The sequence below is a fragment of the Mustelus asterias genome, chromosome 25 (genome assembly GCF_964213995.1).
Source record: "Mustelus asterias chromosome 25, sMusAst1.hap1.1, whole genome shotgun sequence".
Classification (NCBI taxonomy): domain Eukaryota; kingdom Metazoa; phylum Chordata; class Chondrichthyes; order Carcharhiniformes; family Triakidae; genus Mustelus; species Mustelus asterias.
This window is the reverse complement of record NC_135825.1, coordinates 49,234,629-49,250,709: the sequence shown is the minus strand read 5'-3', so window position 1 is coordinate 49,250,709 and position 16,081 is coordinate 49,234,629. Positions and strand designations below refer to the sequence as shown.

The following is a 16,081-nucleotide window of genomic DNA, read 5'->3' as shown; positions in this document are numbered from 1 at the left end:
TTATTTAAATGAGGGATGGCTCAGCTGTCACATTAATTTGACAAAATAAACAGTTTTAAACACAAATGCCATGCAAAGAACAAAGAACAATACAGCACAGCAACAGGCCCTTCGGCCCTCCAAGCCTGCGCCACTCCCTGGTCCAAACTAGACCATTCTTTTGTATCCCTCCATTCCCACTCCGTTCATATGGCTGTCTAGATAAGTTTTAAACGTTCCCAGTGTGTCCGCCTCCACCACCTTGCCTGGCAGCGCATTCCAGGCCCCCACCACCCTCTGTGTAAAATATGTCCTTCTGATAGCTGTGTTAAACCTCCCCCCTTCACCTTGAACCTATGACCCCGCGTGAACGTCACCACCGACCTGGGGAAAAGCTTCCCACCGTTCACCCTATCTATGCCTTTCATAATTTTATACACCTCTATTAAGTCTCCCCTCATCCTCCGTCTTTCCAGAGAGAACCACCCCAGTTTACCCAATCTCTCCTCATAACTAAGCCCCTCCATACCAGGCAACATCCTGGTAAACCTCCTCTGTACTCTCTCCAAAGCCTCCACGTCCTTCTGGTAGTGTGGCGACCAGAACTGGATGCAGTATTCCAAATGCGGCCGAACCAACGTTCTATACATCTGCAACATCAGACCCCAACTTTTATACTCTATGCCCTGTCCTATAAAGGCAAGCATGCCATATGCCTTCTTCTCCACCTGTGACATCACTTTCAAGGATCTGTGGACTTGCACACCCAGGTCCCTCTGCGTATCTACACCCTTTATCGTATAGCTCCTCCCTACATTATTTCTACCAAAATGCATCACTTCGCATTCATCAGGATTGAACTCCCTCTGCCATTTCTTTGCCCAAATTTCCAGGCTATCTATATCCTTCTGTAGCTTCTGACAATGCTCCTCACTATCTGCAAGTCCTGACAATTTTGTGTCGTCCGCAAACTTACTGATCACCCCAGTTACACCTTCTTCCAGATCATTTATATAAATCACAAACAGCAGAGGTCCCAATACAGAGCCCTGTGGAACACCACTAGTCACAGGCCTCCAGCCGGAAAAAGACCCTTCCACTACCACCCTCTGTCTTCTGTGACCAAGATGTGGAGATGCCAGCGTTGGACTGGGGTAAACACAGTAAGAAGTTTAACAACACCAGGACTTTAACCTGGTGTTGTTAAACTTATTCTGTGACCAAGCCAGTTCTCCACCCATCTAGCCACCTCCCCCTTTATCCCATGAGATCCAACCTTTTTCACCAGCCTACCATGAGGGACTTTGTCAAACGCTTTACTAAAGTCCATATAGACGACATCCACGGCCCTTCCCTCGTCAACCATTCTGGTCACTTCTTCAAAAAACTCCACCAGGTTAGTGAGGCATGACCTCCCTCTCACAAAACCATGCTGATTATCGTTAATGAGTTTATTCCTTTCTAAATGCGCATACATCCTATCTCTAAGAATCTTCTCCAACAACTTCCCCACCACGGACGTCAAGCTCACCGGCCTATAATTACCCGGGTTATCCTTCCTACCCTTCTTAAATAACGGGACCACATTAGCTATCCTCCAATCCTCTGGGACCTCATCTGCGTCCAGTGACGAGACAAAGATTTGCGTCAGAGGCCCAGCGATTTCATCTCTCGTCTCCCTGAGCAGCCTTGGATAGATTCCATCAGGCCCTGGGGATTTGTCAGTCTTTATATTCTCTAACAAACCTAACACTTCCTCCTTTGTAATGGAGATTTTCTCCAACGGTTCAACACTCCCCTCCGAGACACTCCCAGTCAACACATCCCTCTCCTTTGTGAATACCGACGCAAAGTATTCATTTAGGATCTCCCCTACTTCTTTGGGCTCCAAGCATAATTCCCCACTTTTGTCCCTGAGAGGTCCGATTTTTTCCCTGACAACCCTTTTATTCCTAACGTATGAATAAAATGCCTTGGGATTCTCCTTGATCCTGTCTGCCAAGAACATTTCGTGACCCCTTTTTGCTCTTCTAATTCCCCGTTTGAGTTCTTTCCTACTTTCTTTGTACTCCTCCAGAGCTCCCTCCGTTTTTAGCTGCCTGGACCTAACATACGCCTCTCTTTTCTTTTTGACCAGTCCCTCAATTTCCCTGGTTACCCACGGTTCTCGAATCCTACCCTTCCTATCCTTTTTTACAGGCACATGCCTGTCCTGCAGCCCTAACAACTGTTCCTTAAAAGACTCCCACATGCCAGATGTGGATTTACCCTCAAACAGCCTCTCCCAATCAAGAGCTGCCAATTTCTGCCTAATCCCACTAAAGTTAGCCTTCCCCCAATCCAACACCTTACCCTTGGGACACCACTCATCCTTTTCCATCACTATCCTAAAGCTAACAGAATTGTGGTCACTATTTGCCACATGTTCCCCTACCGAAACTTTGAAGACCTGACCGGGCTCATTCCCCAGTACGAGGTCCAGTATAGCCCCCTCTCTAGTCGGGCTATCTACATATTGTTCCAAAGAACCCTCCTGTACGCATTTTACAAATTCCTCCCCATTCAGAGTCCCTGCTCTCAGCGATTTCCAGTCTATACCAGGGAAATTGAAGTCTCCCACTACAACAACCCTATTTTTCCTGCACCTATCCAGTATCTCCTGACATATCCATTCTTCCACTTCCCTTGGGCTGTTGGGGGGCCTGTAGTACACCCCAACATAGTGACTGCGCCCTTCCTGTTTCTAAGCTCCATGCAGTTTTCCTACAAACATATACAGAATTAACTTGTTGCATACCAATAAGAAAATGCAAATTACGCAATCAGGAACCATATGCCATGTTGCTGAAATTAACTATTCAGATATCATAGGGATAATCTGTACCTAACCCTTAGGCCTTCTACGCTGGTTAAAGTTTTATCATTCAGCATGCATGTTCTTATCCTTATTTGCAAAAGGTACAGCCTCACAGGCTCTTCATACTTCACGTATGAATGTATATCTAATTAATGAGGATGACATTACCTGCAGTCCTCTTCAACTAACCACACTGCCTATTTCCGCTGTCAGCAAATTAACAATGAGCTTCTTTACAAATATCAAGACTGAATAGACAACATATTGTACCCAACACACCTATGTAGTATCTTATCAAGCACTGAAAATCTGACATATTAACTATTTTTCCTTTGCTAATATTTCTTAAAAGAATATATAAATAACACTTGAATTTGTCAGGGACGACAAATCACCTGTTATAAATCTAGGCTGATTGTCCTTAATTAATTCCGTTCTAATTGGAGGAGTAATTTTATGACAGATTACAAGTTCAAAATGTTTACCCACTTCTGAGGTTAGGCTGACACATTTTCCACTGTCCAGTTTTTACTCCCTTTTGAATAGATTGGTGAATTTCAAGTCCTGACAAATTTGATATCTAAGAATGCTTGATGGTCAATTTCTACTTCTTCCTCTTTGTGTTCCAGGATGTTAAAAGACATCCTGAAGCTACCCAAATTCTTGTCACATTCCTACTTGCTTGTTTTGATTTCTTAATATTGATTAATCATTTTGGTAAGTGCCTACAACTAGATTCTTCTGACCACTGCAAACTTCATGATTCAACTTCCTAAAGTTGTATTTAGGAATACAACTTTTTAGTTTGGGGATCAGAAGCTTGTCAAAGATAAAGGCAGCACCTGGTTTGAGAAACTGGTAAACACCCTTAAGATAATTACCAAAGGATGGTCCAAATTTACTTAAAGGCATTTGAGTTAGATATGCAAAAACAACAAACAATAGGTGGTCTTCTCTTAGCTTCAGAATGGAGCCAGTAAGTCTGGGAAATTGCAGTCAGCTCCATGAGAGTTATAAATTATTCATGCCACTTCCTCAGATCAACCAACTGTTGAAAAACTAGCAAACAAATATCCATATATTTTCCAGATCAAAGGACTTCTTTTTGAAAAGGTGAAGTTAATGAGTTGAAATCTCTATTTGGGACCTCCCAGGGGTGCCAGGCTGCCATGGGGATATATTACAACAAGTTTTTTTGCTCCAGTTTATCCATGTGCTTTCTGACAGCCACAGGCAGTGTTTCCTGGAGCTAGAATAGCTTGGAAACCAAGAGCAGCAGATTTAAGGAGGCAGTGAAGCCGATGCTTCAGCCAGCGCGGGGGGGAGGGGGGTTCCCCACAATTGAAAGGTGCTTAAAGAGAGTTTAAGGGTCACCTGGTTGAATACTGGAAGGATCTCAAGATCACTGCTATGAAGTCTAAAGGAATGAACAGCAAGAAGTTTAACAACACCAGGTTAAAGTCCAACAGGTTTATTTGGTAGCAAAAGCCACACAAGCTTTCGGAGCTCTAAGCCCCTTCTTCAGGTGAGTGGGAATTCTGTTCACAAACAGAGCATATAAAGACACAAACTCAATTTACATGAATAATGGTTGGAATGCGAATACTTACAACTAATCAAATCTTTAAGAAACAAAACAATGTGAGTGGAGAGAGCATCAAGACAGGCTAAAAAGATGTGTATTGTCTCCAGACAAGACAGCCAGTGAAACTCTGCAGGTCTAGGCAACTGTGGGGGTTACAAATAGTGCAGAGTTTCACTGGCTGTCTTGTCTGGAGACAATACACATCTTTTTAGCCTGTCTTGATGCTCTCTCCACTCACATTGTTTTGTTTCCTCAAGACTTGATTAGTTGTAAGTATTCGCATTCCAACCATTATTCATGTAAATTGAGTTTGTGTCTTTATATGCTCTGTTTGTGAACAGAATTCCCACTCACCTGAAGGGGCTTACAGCTCCGAAAGCGTGTGTGGCTTTTGCTACCAAATAAACCTGTTGGACTTTAACCTGGTGTTGTTAAACCTCTTACTGTGTTTACCCCAGTCCAACGCCGGCATCTCCACATCTTAAAGGAATGAAACCAGAGGAGACCGCCCAGCATTAAGCACTGGAAACGACAATGGCAAATCCAGCCCTGTATCCTGCAAAGTCTTCCTTACTAAGATCTGCAGGCTTGTGCCAAAATTGGGAGAGCTGACTAAATAGACAACAGCCTGACATTGTCACACTCGCCAAATCATAATTTGCAGTGTCTTAGACACCACTATCACTGGGAATGTTCTGTCCCACTGGCAGGACAGAGCCACCAGAGGTAGCGACAGTGGCATGCAGTCACAAGGGAGTTGCGCTGGGAGTCAACATGGAATCCAGACGAATGAATTCTCATGGCACCAAGTCAAACATTGGCATGGAAACCCCCTGCTGATTACCACCGACTGACCCCCACCTCACCTGATGAGTACTCCTCCATGTTGAACTCCACTTGGAAGAAACTCTCTGGACAGCAAAGGCACAGAATGCATGTTGGATGGGGGACTTCAATGACCATCACCAAGACGGCACGGTAGCACAGTGGTTAGCACTGCTGCTTCACAGCTCCAGAGGCCTGGGTTCGATTCCCGGCTTGGGTCACTGTCTGTGTAGAGTTTGCACATTCTCCTCGTGTCTGCGTGGGTTTCCTCCGGGTGCTCCGGTTTCCTCCCACAGTCCAAAGATGTGCGGGTTAGGTTGATTGGCCATGCTAAAAGTGCCCCTTAGTGTCCTGGGATGTGTAGATTAGAGGGATTAGTGGGTAAAATATGTAGGGATATGGGGGTAGGGCCTGGGTGGGATTGTGGTCGGTGCAGACTCGATGGGCCGAATGGCCTCTTTCTGTACTGTAGGGTTTCTATGATTTCTAAGAGTGGTTTGGAAGTGCCATGACTGACCGAGCTGCCGAGACCTAAAGGACGTAGCTGCTAGACTGGGTGTGCAACAGGTTGTTAGGAAATCAGGAAGATAACAAACAACTTGACCTTATCCTCACCAATCTACCTGTCGCAGATGAATCTATGAAAGCAATTGTAGGAGTAACCACTGCAGTCCTTGTGGAGACAAAATTCCATCTTCACATGGACAATACTCTTCATTATGTTGTGTGACATTACCATAGTGTTAAATGGGATAGATTTCAAACAGATCTAGAAACTCAAATCTGACCATCCACGAGCAGCAGCAAAATTGTGTTCAATCACAATCTGTATGCAACTTCGTGGCCCGGCGTGTCTACCATTACCATTAAGCCAGATGATCAACCCTGATTCAATGAAGATGCAGCACCAGGTATACCTGAAAATGAGGTGAAGTTACAACACAGCATTACTTGAATGGCAAACAGCGAAGCAGCATGCGAAAGGCAAGAGCTAAGCAATTCCACAACCAATGGATCAAATCGTAGCTCTGCAGTCCTGCCACATCCAGTTGTAAATGGTGGTGGTGGACAATTAAACAACTAACCAGAGAAGGCAGCTCCACAAATCTCGATTTCAATGATGGGAGAGCCCAGTGAAAAACAGAAGGCTGGAACATTTGCAGCCACCTTCAACAACAGTGCCAAATAGACAATGATCCATCTTGGGCTCTTCCTGAGGTTCATAGCATCATTAATGCCAGCCTTACTGTTAAAATTAAAATACTGTGGACAAGGATATGATTGGACTATAAAGGGTGCAGAGGAGATTCACCAGAATGTTGCCTGGGTTGGAGTGTTTCAGCTATGAAGAGAGGCTGGTTAGGCTGGGATTGCTTTCCTTTAAGAGAAGGTTGAGGGAAGACCTGATTGAGGTATACAAAATTATTAAAGACATAGACAGGGCAGATAGAAATAAACTTTTCCCCTTAGAGGGATCAATAACCAGGGGGCATATATTTAAGTTAATGGGCAGGAGATTTAGAATCAATTTTCACCCAGAGGATGGTGGGAATCTGAAATGGTGGTAGAGTTGGGAATTCTTAACATTTAAGAAGATTTTGAAATAAAGTAGCATACAAGTCTACAGAACAAATGCTGAAAAACATGGAGTCTATGACTCCATGACTGTGTCTATGTCACTGGAAATCTGAAATAAAAACAAGAAATGCTGGAAAAACTCAGCACATTTGGCAACATCTACGGAGATCGAAACAGAGTTAGTATTTCCAGTCTGTATGACTCGTCTTCAGAGCTGGAGAGGGGTAGAAATGTGATGGATTTGACACTGAAGGGTGGAGCAAAACTTCCATCCTTGGCCTGTTGTAATGTTCCACCTAAGCCCAAAGCAAACCGGAGGAACAGTCCCTCACCTTCCAATTAGACACTGTACAACCTCATGGACTTGCATCAAGTTAACTACACACAGACGATAAATTCTCTCCTCCATTTAGATTTGTTTTTAAATCCTCAGGGCATGTTTTGCTTTTGCAGAGCACTCCTTGTCCTGCTATCAACATAGTCTACTATCTTCAAACCACTATTAGCATTTGCAGTCTTTAACATTACCATCATCACTTCCTTTGTCTTATATCCATGACATCTTGTCAGATCTCTCCCTAATGCCCACCTATCCCTGACCAATTTTGCTCTACCTGCTTCACCCCCTCTTCAACAGTAAAAAAATCTTAAAAGTTACATTTATTAGTCATAAGTACGGTTTAAATTAACACTGCAATGAAGTTACTGTGAAATTCCCCTCGTCGCCACACTTTGGCGCCTGTTTGGGTCAATGCACCTAACCAGCACATCTTTCAGACAGTGGGAGGAAACCGGAGCACCTGGAGGAAACCCACTCAGACACGGGGAGAATGTGCAGACTCCATACAGTAACCCAAGTTGGAATCGAACCTGGGTCCCTGACGCTGTGAGGCAGCAGTGCTAATCACTGTGCCACCGTGCTGCCCCAATCACATTTCTCCCTCTCTTCAGCTCTGAAGTCATACAGACTCTAAATGTTAACGCCGGTTCTCTCTCCACAGATCCTGCCAGAGCTCTCAGAATCCCTACGGTGCAGACGGAGACTATTCAGCCCATCGAGTCTTTGCCAACCCTCCGAAAGAGCATCTTACCCAGCGGTCTACTGTTGATCATCAGCAAAGTGATGGAAAACATCATTGACAATGCTATCCAAGCAGTACTTGTGCTCACTGACACTCACTTTCATAGAATCCCTACACTGCAGAAGGAGACTATTCTGCACATTGAGTCCGCACCGAACAATCCCACCCAGGTCCTGCAATCCCACATATTTACCCTGCTAATCCCCCTGACACTAGGGTCAACATTTAGGCTTGGGCCAATAAGTGGTAAGTAACACTGGCATCACAACTGCCAGAGAATAACTATCCCAAAAAGAGAATACAATCATCTCCCATTGACATTCACTGGAAATATCACCGAATCCCCCACTATTAACAGCACAACCTAACAAGATGCACCACAGAAACTCATCAAGGCTCCTTAAACAGCACCTTCCAAACTTCTGACCTCTACAACTAGAAGGACAAGGCCAGCAGATGCATGGGAACTCCACCACTTGCAGGTTCCCCTCCAAGCCCTACACCATTGGCTCCAGACTTGGAACTATATTGCTGGAACTCCCTTCATAGCAACATAGAAAACAGAAACAGGAGGAGGCCAATAGGCCCTTTGAACTTGCTCCGCCATTCATTTTGATAATGGCTGATTAAAATTAATATCCTGATCCTACTTTCCCCCCATATCTTTTGATCCTTATCGCCCCAAGAGCTTTATCTAATTTCTTCTTGAAATCACACGTTTTGGCCTCAACTACTCTGTGGTAGTGGATTCCACACATTCACCCCTCTCTGGGTGAAGATATCTCTCCTCACCTCAGTCCTAAAAGATTTGCCCCTTATCCTCAAACTATGACCCCTAGTTCTGGACTCCCCCACCATCTGGAATATTCTTTCTGAATCTACCCTGTTAGAATCTTATACGGTTCTATGAGATCCCCTCTCACTCTTCTAAACTCCAATGAATACAATCCTAATCGACTTGCTCTCTCCTCATATGACAGACCTGCCATTCCAAGAATCAGCCTGGTAAGCCTTCGCTGCACGCCCTCCATTGCAGGGACATCCTTCCTAAGACAAAGACACCAAAACTGCACACAATACTCTAGCTGTGGCCTCACCATCACCCTGTACAATTGCAGGAAAACAATCCCTCAACCTATATTCAAATCCTGTTGCTGTGAAGACCAACATACCATTTGCCTTCTTTACTGCCTGCTGTACCTCACTGAGTATCCACCCCTCTCAATTTACATCCATTCAAATAACATTCTACCTTTCTATTTTTGCTACCAAAGTGGATAACCCCACATTTTACTGCATCTGCCATGCATACGCCATTCACTCAGCCTGTCCAAATCGTCAAGCATCTCTGCATCCTCCTCACAGCTCACCCTCCCACCAACTTTGTATCATCTGAAAACTTGGACCTAATACATTTAGTTCCCTCTTCCAAATCATTCATACATGTGAACAGTTGGGGTCCTGGCACAGATCCTGTGGTACCCCATTAGTCACAGCCTGCCAATCAGAAAAATACCTATTTATACCAATGCTTTGCTGCCCATCTGCTAACCAGATTTCAATCCATCTCAAGACACCACCCATAATCCCATGCACTTTAACTTCACATAGTAGTCTGCTACGCAAGACCTTGTCGAAAGCCTTCTGGAAGTCTAAATAAACCACATCCACCTGTTTTCCTTGGTCAACTCTACTAGTTACATCCTCAAAGAATTCCAATAGGTTCACCAAGCATGACTTCCCCTTTATAAATCCGCATTAACTTTGTCTGATTATACTACTGCATTCCAAATGCTTGAGCTATGAAATCCTTGATAATGACATTGTGGTTGTACAAACATGGATTACAGTGGTTCATGGCAGCAGCTCACTATCACCTTCTCACGGGCAATTGCGGATAGCAATAAATGCTGGTCTAGCCAGCAATCTCCACATCCCGTAACAAACAAATTTTAAAAAGTTTACGACAGTGTTAGGTTAGTAGTACTTGCAAGATCTCATGTTTTATATAACTTTTACTTTACAAGAATTAAAGTTATTTCAGTTAATAACTGGGAGATAAAATTTGTAAAAGTCAATGATCTCTTGAGATAACACCATGACCAAATTTCAGTTTGTAAAAGGTTACAATGATCAGCTGGTCTGCTACTCCGTGCACTATCCATTCCAATGTTTAACACCTTCATATTTAATTTTTCTATTCTCAAAATGTGGACATAAGATGTATTATAGCAATGTAATCTGTAATAAAGATTTCACAGTATTTATACACCATGTGCTGCCAGATTCCTCCTAGCAAACCACCTGTGTTTGAAACTTCAGATCAAACCTACAATATTAGAACTGCATTCGGCAAATTAATTTCCAACCTGGTGAAACATCTTCCTTCCTTCTTATTGTATGATCCTTTGTGAATTTCACTCTCTGGTGGGCTTCTACACATGTCTTACAGAGCCATTCAAGACATTCCACACAAAATCCACTGGCTTCTGCATTATCTTCACAGCTTGTGCATACCTGCGGGCCAAAAAAAAAAAATCACTGTAGTTAGAAAACGATCTGCAAGATAAAATGTCTGGTGTGCTACTACAAAAATTAATTGCAAAACTGGAAGCAACACTACTATGCCTGTCCTGATTTTTATAGAAGATTTGAATTCAAGGCACTCTTTGCAAAATTCAAATTTCAAAACCTACAGCTTTACAAGACATTTCCAATATTTTATCGTATGTATACAAATTCAGTATTTATCCATTACATACACTCGTTCTGCAATCATTTTGACTGTTTGAGACACATTGCTTTATACATTGTGGCTGCTGCATTTGGCTATATAACCACGAGTATTCTTCATAAATGATTCACTGGCTGTCGACTGTTTTAGGGCATCATGAAAACATTAAATGTACCCTTTATTTACTTAGCATTTCCTAATTAATGTTGTCAAATATTTAAAAATGTAGAACCAAGCATGGAATAGCCACACTAGAGAAATAGTGTCGTGGCATTGTCGGTGGACTAGTAACCCACAGACCCAGATTAGTACTCTGGGGGTTCAAATCCCATTATGGCAGATGGTGAAATTTGAATTCAATACAAATCTGGAATTAATTGTCTAATTATGACCATGAAACCATTGTCGATTGTCCTTGAGGTAAAGAAATCTGCCATCCTTACCTGGGCTAGCCTACATGTGATTCCAGCAAGAGTTTTAACAACACCAGGTTAAAGTCCAACAGGTTTATTTGGTAGCAAATACCATGGTATTTGCTACCAAATAAACCTGTTGGACTTTAACCTGGTGTTGTTAAAACTCTTGCTGGAATCACCCCAGTCCAACGCCGGCATGTCCACATCATGACTACATGTGATTCCACATCCATAACAATGTGGTTGACTCTTAAATGCCCTACGAAATGGGCTAGCAAGCCAGTCAGTCCAAAGGCAATTAGGGATGGGCAATAAATGCTGTCCCAGCCAATAATACCCATATCCCATGGATGAATTTAAAAAGCAGAGAAGCATGGTGAGGAATTATGGGGTCAAAATTTAAGACTTTGAAAATACAAAATTGCCCAAGAGCTTCCAACTTCATCAATTAGTATTGTGACTTTTTAAAGTCAACTCCATTAGGAACAGGTAGTAACAAAGCAGTCCAAAAATTAATTTAGGAATCAAGCTACGAACCACATCTCTCCCAAGCATTCCGATTAAATAAAGAGCTGGAGAACATTCTGGAAAATCAAAAGTTAATCAGTAACTAAAAGGGAATACATACGTGCTTACGCACAAAGTACTTAACTATCATTCAAAGCTGTGATCATCCCCTACGAAATAACTCACTTTCCCTCAAAGGATAATATGATTCCAAGAACGACACAAAGGCATGTTACACTCAATAGTCCAAACAATGGTGACAAAATATCCAAGGCTGTTCTGTTATTTAACTGCAAATATCACGGCAATTTCAGACAGGACAGGTGTGCAACTAAACACCAGAAATCGAGAACACCGAGATAACTCAAATCATTAGCTTAGTGAAAATCTCAATGCCAGGCTGTCAATTTAAATACATTGAGTTATGCAAGGATCCTGTCCTTGCATAATTATGATGCAAAATTGCCACAAAAATTCAAGTCAAATTAGTTTAATATTCATCCTTAAATCAACCTCACAGAAGCAGATTATCTGGTCATTATCATCTTATTGCTGTTTGTGGGAGCTTGCTGTGCACACATTAGCTGCCATGCTTTCTACATTACATCGAATGAACTAGTTTTTGTGAAGTGCTTTGGGACAGACAGTGAGGGAAAATGCTATATAAATGGAATTGTCCTTTCAGTCCCACAATCAGCAATGATCGTACAATGTATTAAGTGATGTTGCTTGAGAGATAAGTTTAAGTTTATTTATTAGTGCCACAAGTAGGCTTACATTGCAATGACGTCACTGTGAAAATCCCCAAGTCGTCACACTCTGGCACCTGTTCAGGTACACAGAGCACGAATTTAGCATGGCCAATATATACCTAACCAGGATGCCTTTCGGACTGTGGGAGGAAATCAGAGCACCTGGAGGAAACTCACGCAGACACAGGGAGAACTTTCAAACTCCACATAGTCAGTGATCCAAGCTGGGAATCAAAACTAACCCCTGGCGCTTTGAGGCAGCAGTGTTAACCACTGTGCCGCCATATAGCAGGACACTGAGGTTAACTCTCCCACCCCTTTTCAAGGTAGTACGATGGGATTTATTTTGTCCATCTGAGGGGACACAAGACCCCAGTTGCCTCATCCAAAAGAATGTCACCACCGACGTGAAGTACTCATTCAGCATTGCATTAGAGCTTAGATTAAAGGCTTATAGTTAATGAGACATGACCCGACAGCCCAGAGATGAGTGTGCTACCACTGAGCCAAGCATTAGGGTGACTACAGTTGGGTTCAGTATTCTTGTGGGTGAAGAGGCTATTTAGTCAGTAAGTTGCTTCAGTTTTCAGGCAAGGCTAATTTCCCAGTGAGGTATTGAAGGAGTGTTGCCATCTTTCTGTAGGGATGTAAACCGAGGCTTTGTCTGCCCTCTTAGCTGGAGGTAAAAGATCCCCACTTCTGGAAAAGCACCAGGGTTCTCCCCAGTGCCCCGGTGTATATTTATTCCTGAATCAACGTTACTAAAAATCAGATTATCTGATCATCATATTACTGTTTGTGAGAACTTGCTGCATGAAAATTGTCTGCTGTATCACCTACATTGTAACAGTGACTACATTTCTAGCGTACTTAATTGGTTATGCAGCACCCTTGGATGTCCTGAGGTCACAAAAGATGTTCTGTAACTGAAGGTCTTTCTTCTAAGGCGCCGGCAAGGCAGGCAGCAAACATGTTCATATTCCGAGCAAGCCACAGGCAAGGCAGGCAGCAAGAAGCTTCAGGGTCCATACTTATCCGGCTCCAGGCAAGGCAGACAAAAAGTAGTTTCAGGCTTGATAATGCATGGTTCTACTACAGTTTCCACATTTGGTTTGCTCTCCAAGCTGCTCTGGGGAATCCAGGGAAACGTACAATAGATCGAATGGCAATCCACCATGCAAACAGTATGTTCTGGCTCCCCATAAGGGTGCTGATGTACAGCAGGACTGATAGCTTTGCAAGCAGTTGAGCAATGTGAACATCCAGATACATTACATACTCACCACAAAGTTAAAGCAAATTATTTTATTGCTAAGTTCTCTTTCAAAGATGTGGGGGAAAGTTAATTATTGGTAGTCTCTGACTTTGAAAACTACACATTTATCTTTTCCTGTCTTTCCCTTTTTTCTGCATCTAATTTGGCGTGGAATTCATTATTCTAACTTATACTTTTGTTCAGACCTTGTCTTGTTAATTTCACAATCTTTCAATCTGATTGGTTATGGAGATGCACAGTGATTAATCCTCTCTCATTTAGGACACAGATGCCCTGCAATACCACTTCTATCACCCACTTCCATCACCTTGCCACACAAAATATCATGGAGATATATGGCCATGGCCACTTAAGTAACAGGAGGTGCCATTCATTGATCAGTTTTGGGCTAATGTCAATTGATAAATATCACTTGTGGAGTACACATTTTTCATGTGTTAAGACTATGTAACTGATACCAACCATAGCAAAAGCTTTGAAGTAACAAAAACAAATCTGACTTGTGCTGGTTGAGAGTAGAGCAAATCACATACCTCTTGCAAACAGCAAGCCTTTCTCATTAGAATGACCAATGTGATATTTGTAAAAACTACAAATGACTCCTCTCTCTGTTGAAAGGACTCATCTTACTAGGAGCCTTGCAACCGACCAACTGACAAAAGGAATGCAACTGCCCAGTTGGCACATTAGTAAAGCCTTTGCAGATACTTAGAAACATAGAAACTAGAAGCAGGAGTAGGCCTTCGGCACTTCAAACCTGCTCCGCCATTCATTTTGATCATGGCTGATCATCAAATTCAATATTCTGATCCCCCTCTTCCTCCCATATCCCTTTCGCCCCAAGTATCTAATTTCTTCTTGAATTCAAACAACGTTTTGGCCTCAATTACGTTCTGTGGTAGTGAATTCCGCATATCACCACCCTCTGGGTGAAGAAATTTCTCCTCACCTCAGTTCTAAAAGGTTTACCCCTTATCCTCAAACTATCACCCCTAGTTCTGGACTCCCTCACCATTGGGAACATTCTTTCTGAATCTACCCTGTCTAATCCTGTTAGAATTTTATACGGTTCTATGAGTTTCTCTCTCTCTTCTAAACTCCAATGAATATAATCCTAACCAACCTTAGTCTCTCCTCATATGACAGACCTGCCGTCCCAGAAATCCTCTCGCTATGAAGGCCAACATACCATTTGCTTCTTTACTGCCTGCTGTACCTGCACGCTTACTCTCAGCAACTGATGCATGAGGACTCTGAGGTCTTGTTGAGTATCCACCTCTTTCAATTTACACCCATTCAAGTAATAATCTGTCTTCCTATTATTGCTACCAACATTTATCCATATTATACTGCATCTGCCATGCAGATGCCCACACACAACCTGTCCAAATTATGCTGAAACACCTCTGCATCCTCCTCACAGCTCACCCACTCAACTTTATCATTTGCAAATTTGGAGATAATATATTCCCTCTTCCAAATCATTAATATATCATAACAGTTGGGGTCTGAGCACAGATCCCTGTGGAACTCCACTAGTCACTGACTGCCAATCAGAAAAGGACCCACTTATGCCAACTCTTTGCTTCCTATCTGCTAACCAGCTTTCTATCCATCGCAAGACATTACCTGCAATCCCACGTGCTTTAACTTTACTTAGCAGTCTGTTATTTGAGAAAGCCTTCGGGAAGTCTAAATAAACCACATCCACTGGGGTTCTCCTCGGTCAGCTCTACTAGTTGCATCCTCAAAAAATTCCAATAGATTCGTCAAACATGATCTCCATTTTATAAGTCCAAGCTGACTTTGTCTGATTATACCACTGCCTTCCAAATGCCGAGTTATGAAATCCTTGATAATAGACTCTAGCAACTTCCCCAGTACTGATGTTAGGCTCACTGGTCTATAGTTCCCTGTTTTCTCTCTCAAAAACCTCCCTTTTTGAATAGCGGGCTTACTTTAACTACCCTCTAATCTGTAGGAACTATCCCAGAGTCCAAAGAATTTTGGAAAATAACCACCAATGGATCTACTATTTCCAGGGCCATTTCCTTAAGTATTCTGGGATGAAGATTATCAGGATCTGGAGATTTGTCCACCTTCAATTTCCCCAAACCATTTCTCTGCTAATGATTTCCTTCAGCTCCTCACCGCAACATAAGTCCTATTCGATAATGAAGAGAGATTAGCTGGGGACCCTATGAAAAATATTTTTCAACTGTTTTTGAATCTATTGTGTCAAAAGCCTGAACTCTCAGAGGTGCTTCATGATATCTCTTATGCAGAGATAGTGATTTGATCAGAGGTGCCTAACAGTTTGTGTTGCTGCCTCATCATGATGCTCAGCGAGTTCAATTCTTTCTTCACCCGCTCCAGTAATATTTTGTCTGAACAACAATTTGATTTTTAAAATTTTCCTTGTTTTTAGCTCTCACGTCTATGCATTGAAGAAAATGAGAGAAATAAACACGTAACCACTTTGAGAGAAGT

The 16,081-nt window shown here is 42.6% G+C and overlaps 1 protein-coding gene across 5 annotated transcripts in view; it reads right to left on the bottom strand.

The window, feature by feature from the left end:
- Positions 1–16,081, bottom strand: part of trim33 (tripartite motif containing 33) — a 167,380-nt gene that overhangs the window by 83,826 nt on the left and 67,473 nt on the right. For all 5 annotated transcript variants that reach the window (XM_078197760.1, XM_078197762.1, XM_078197763.1 and 2 more), the window contains exon 3: positions 10,276–10,423. In XM_078197760.1, the coding sequence (XP_078053886.1) occupies positions 10,276–10,423 (148 nt within the window). The remainder of the gene's footprint in view (positions 1–10,275; positions 10,424–16,081) is intronic.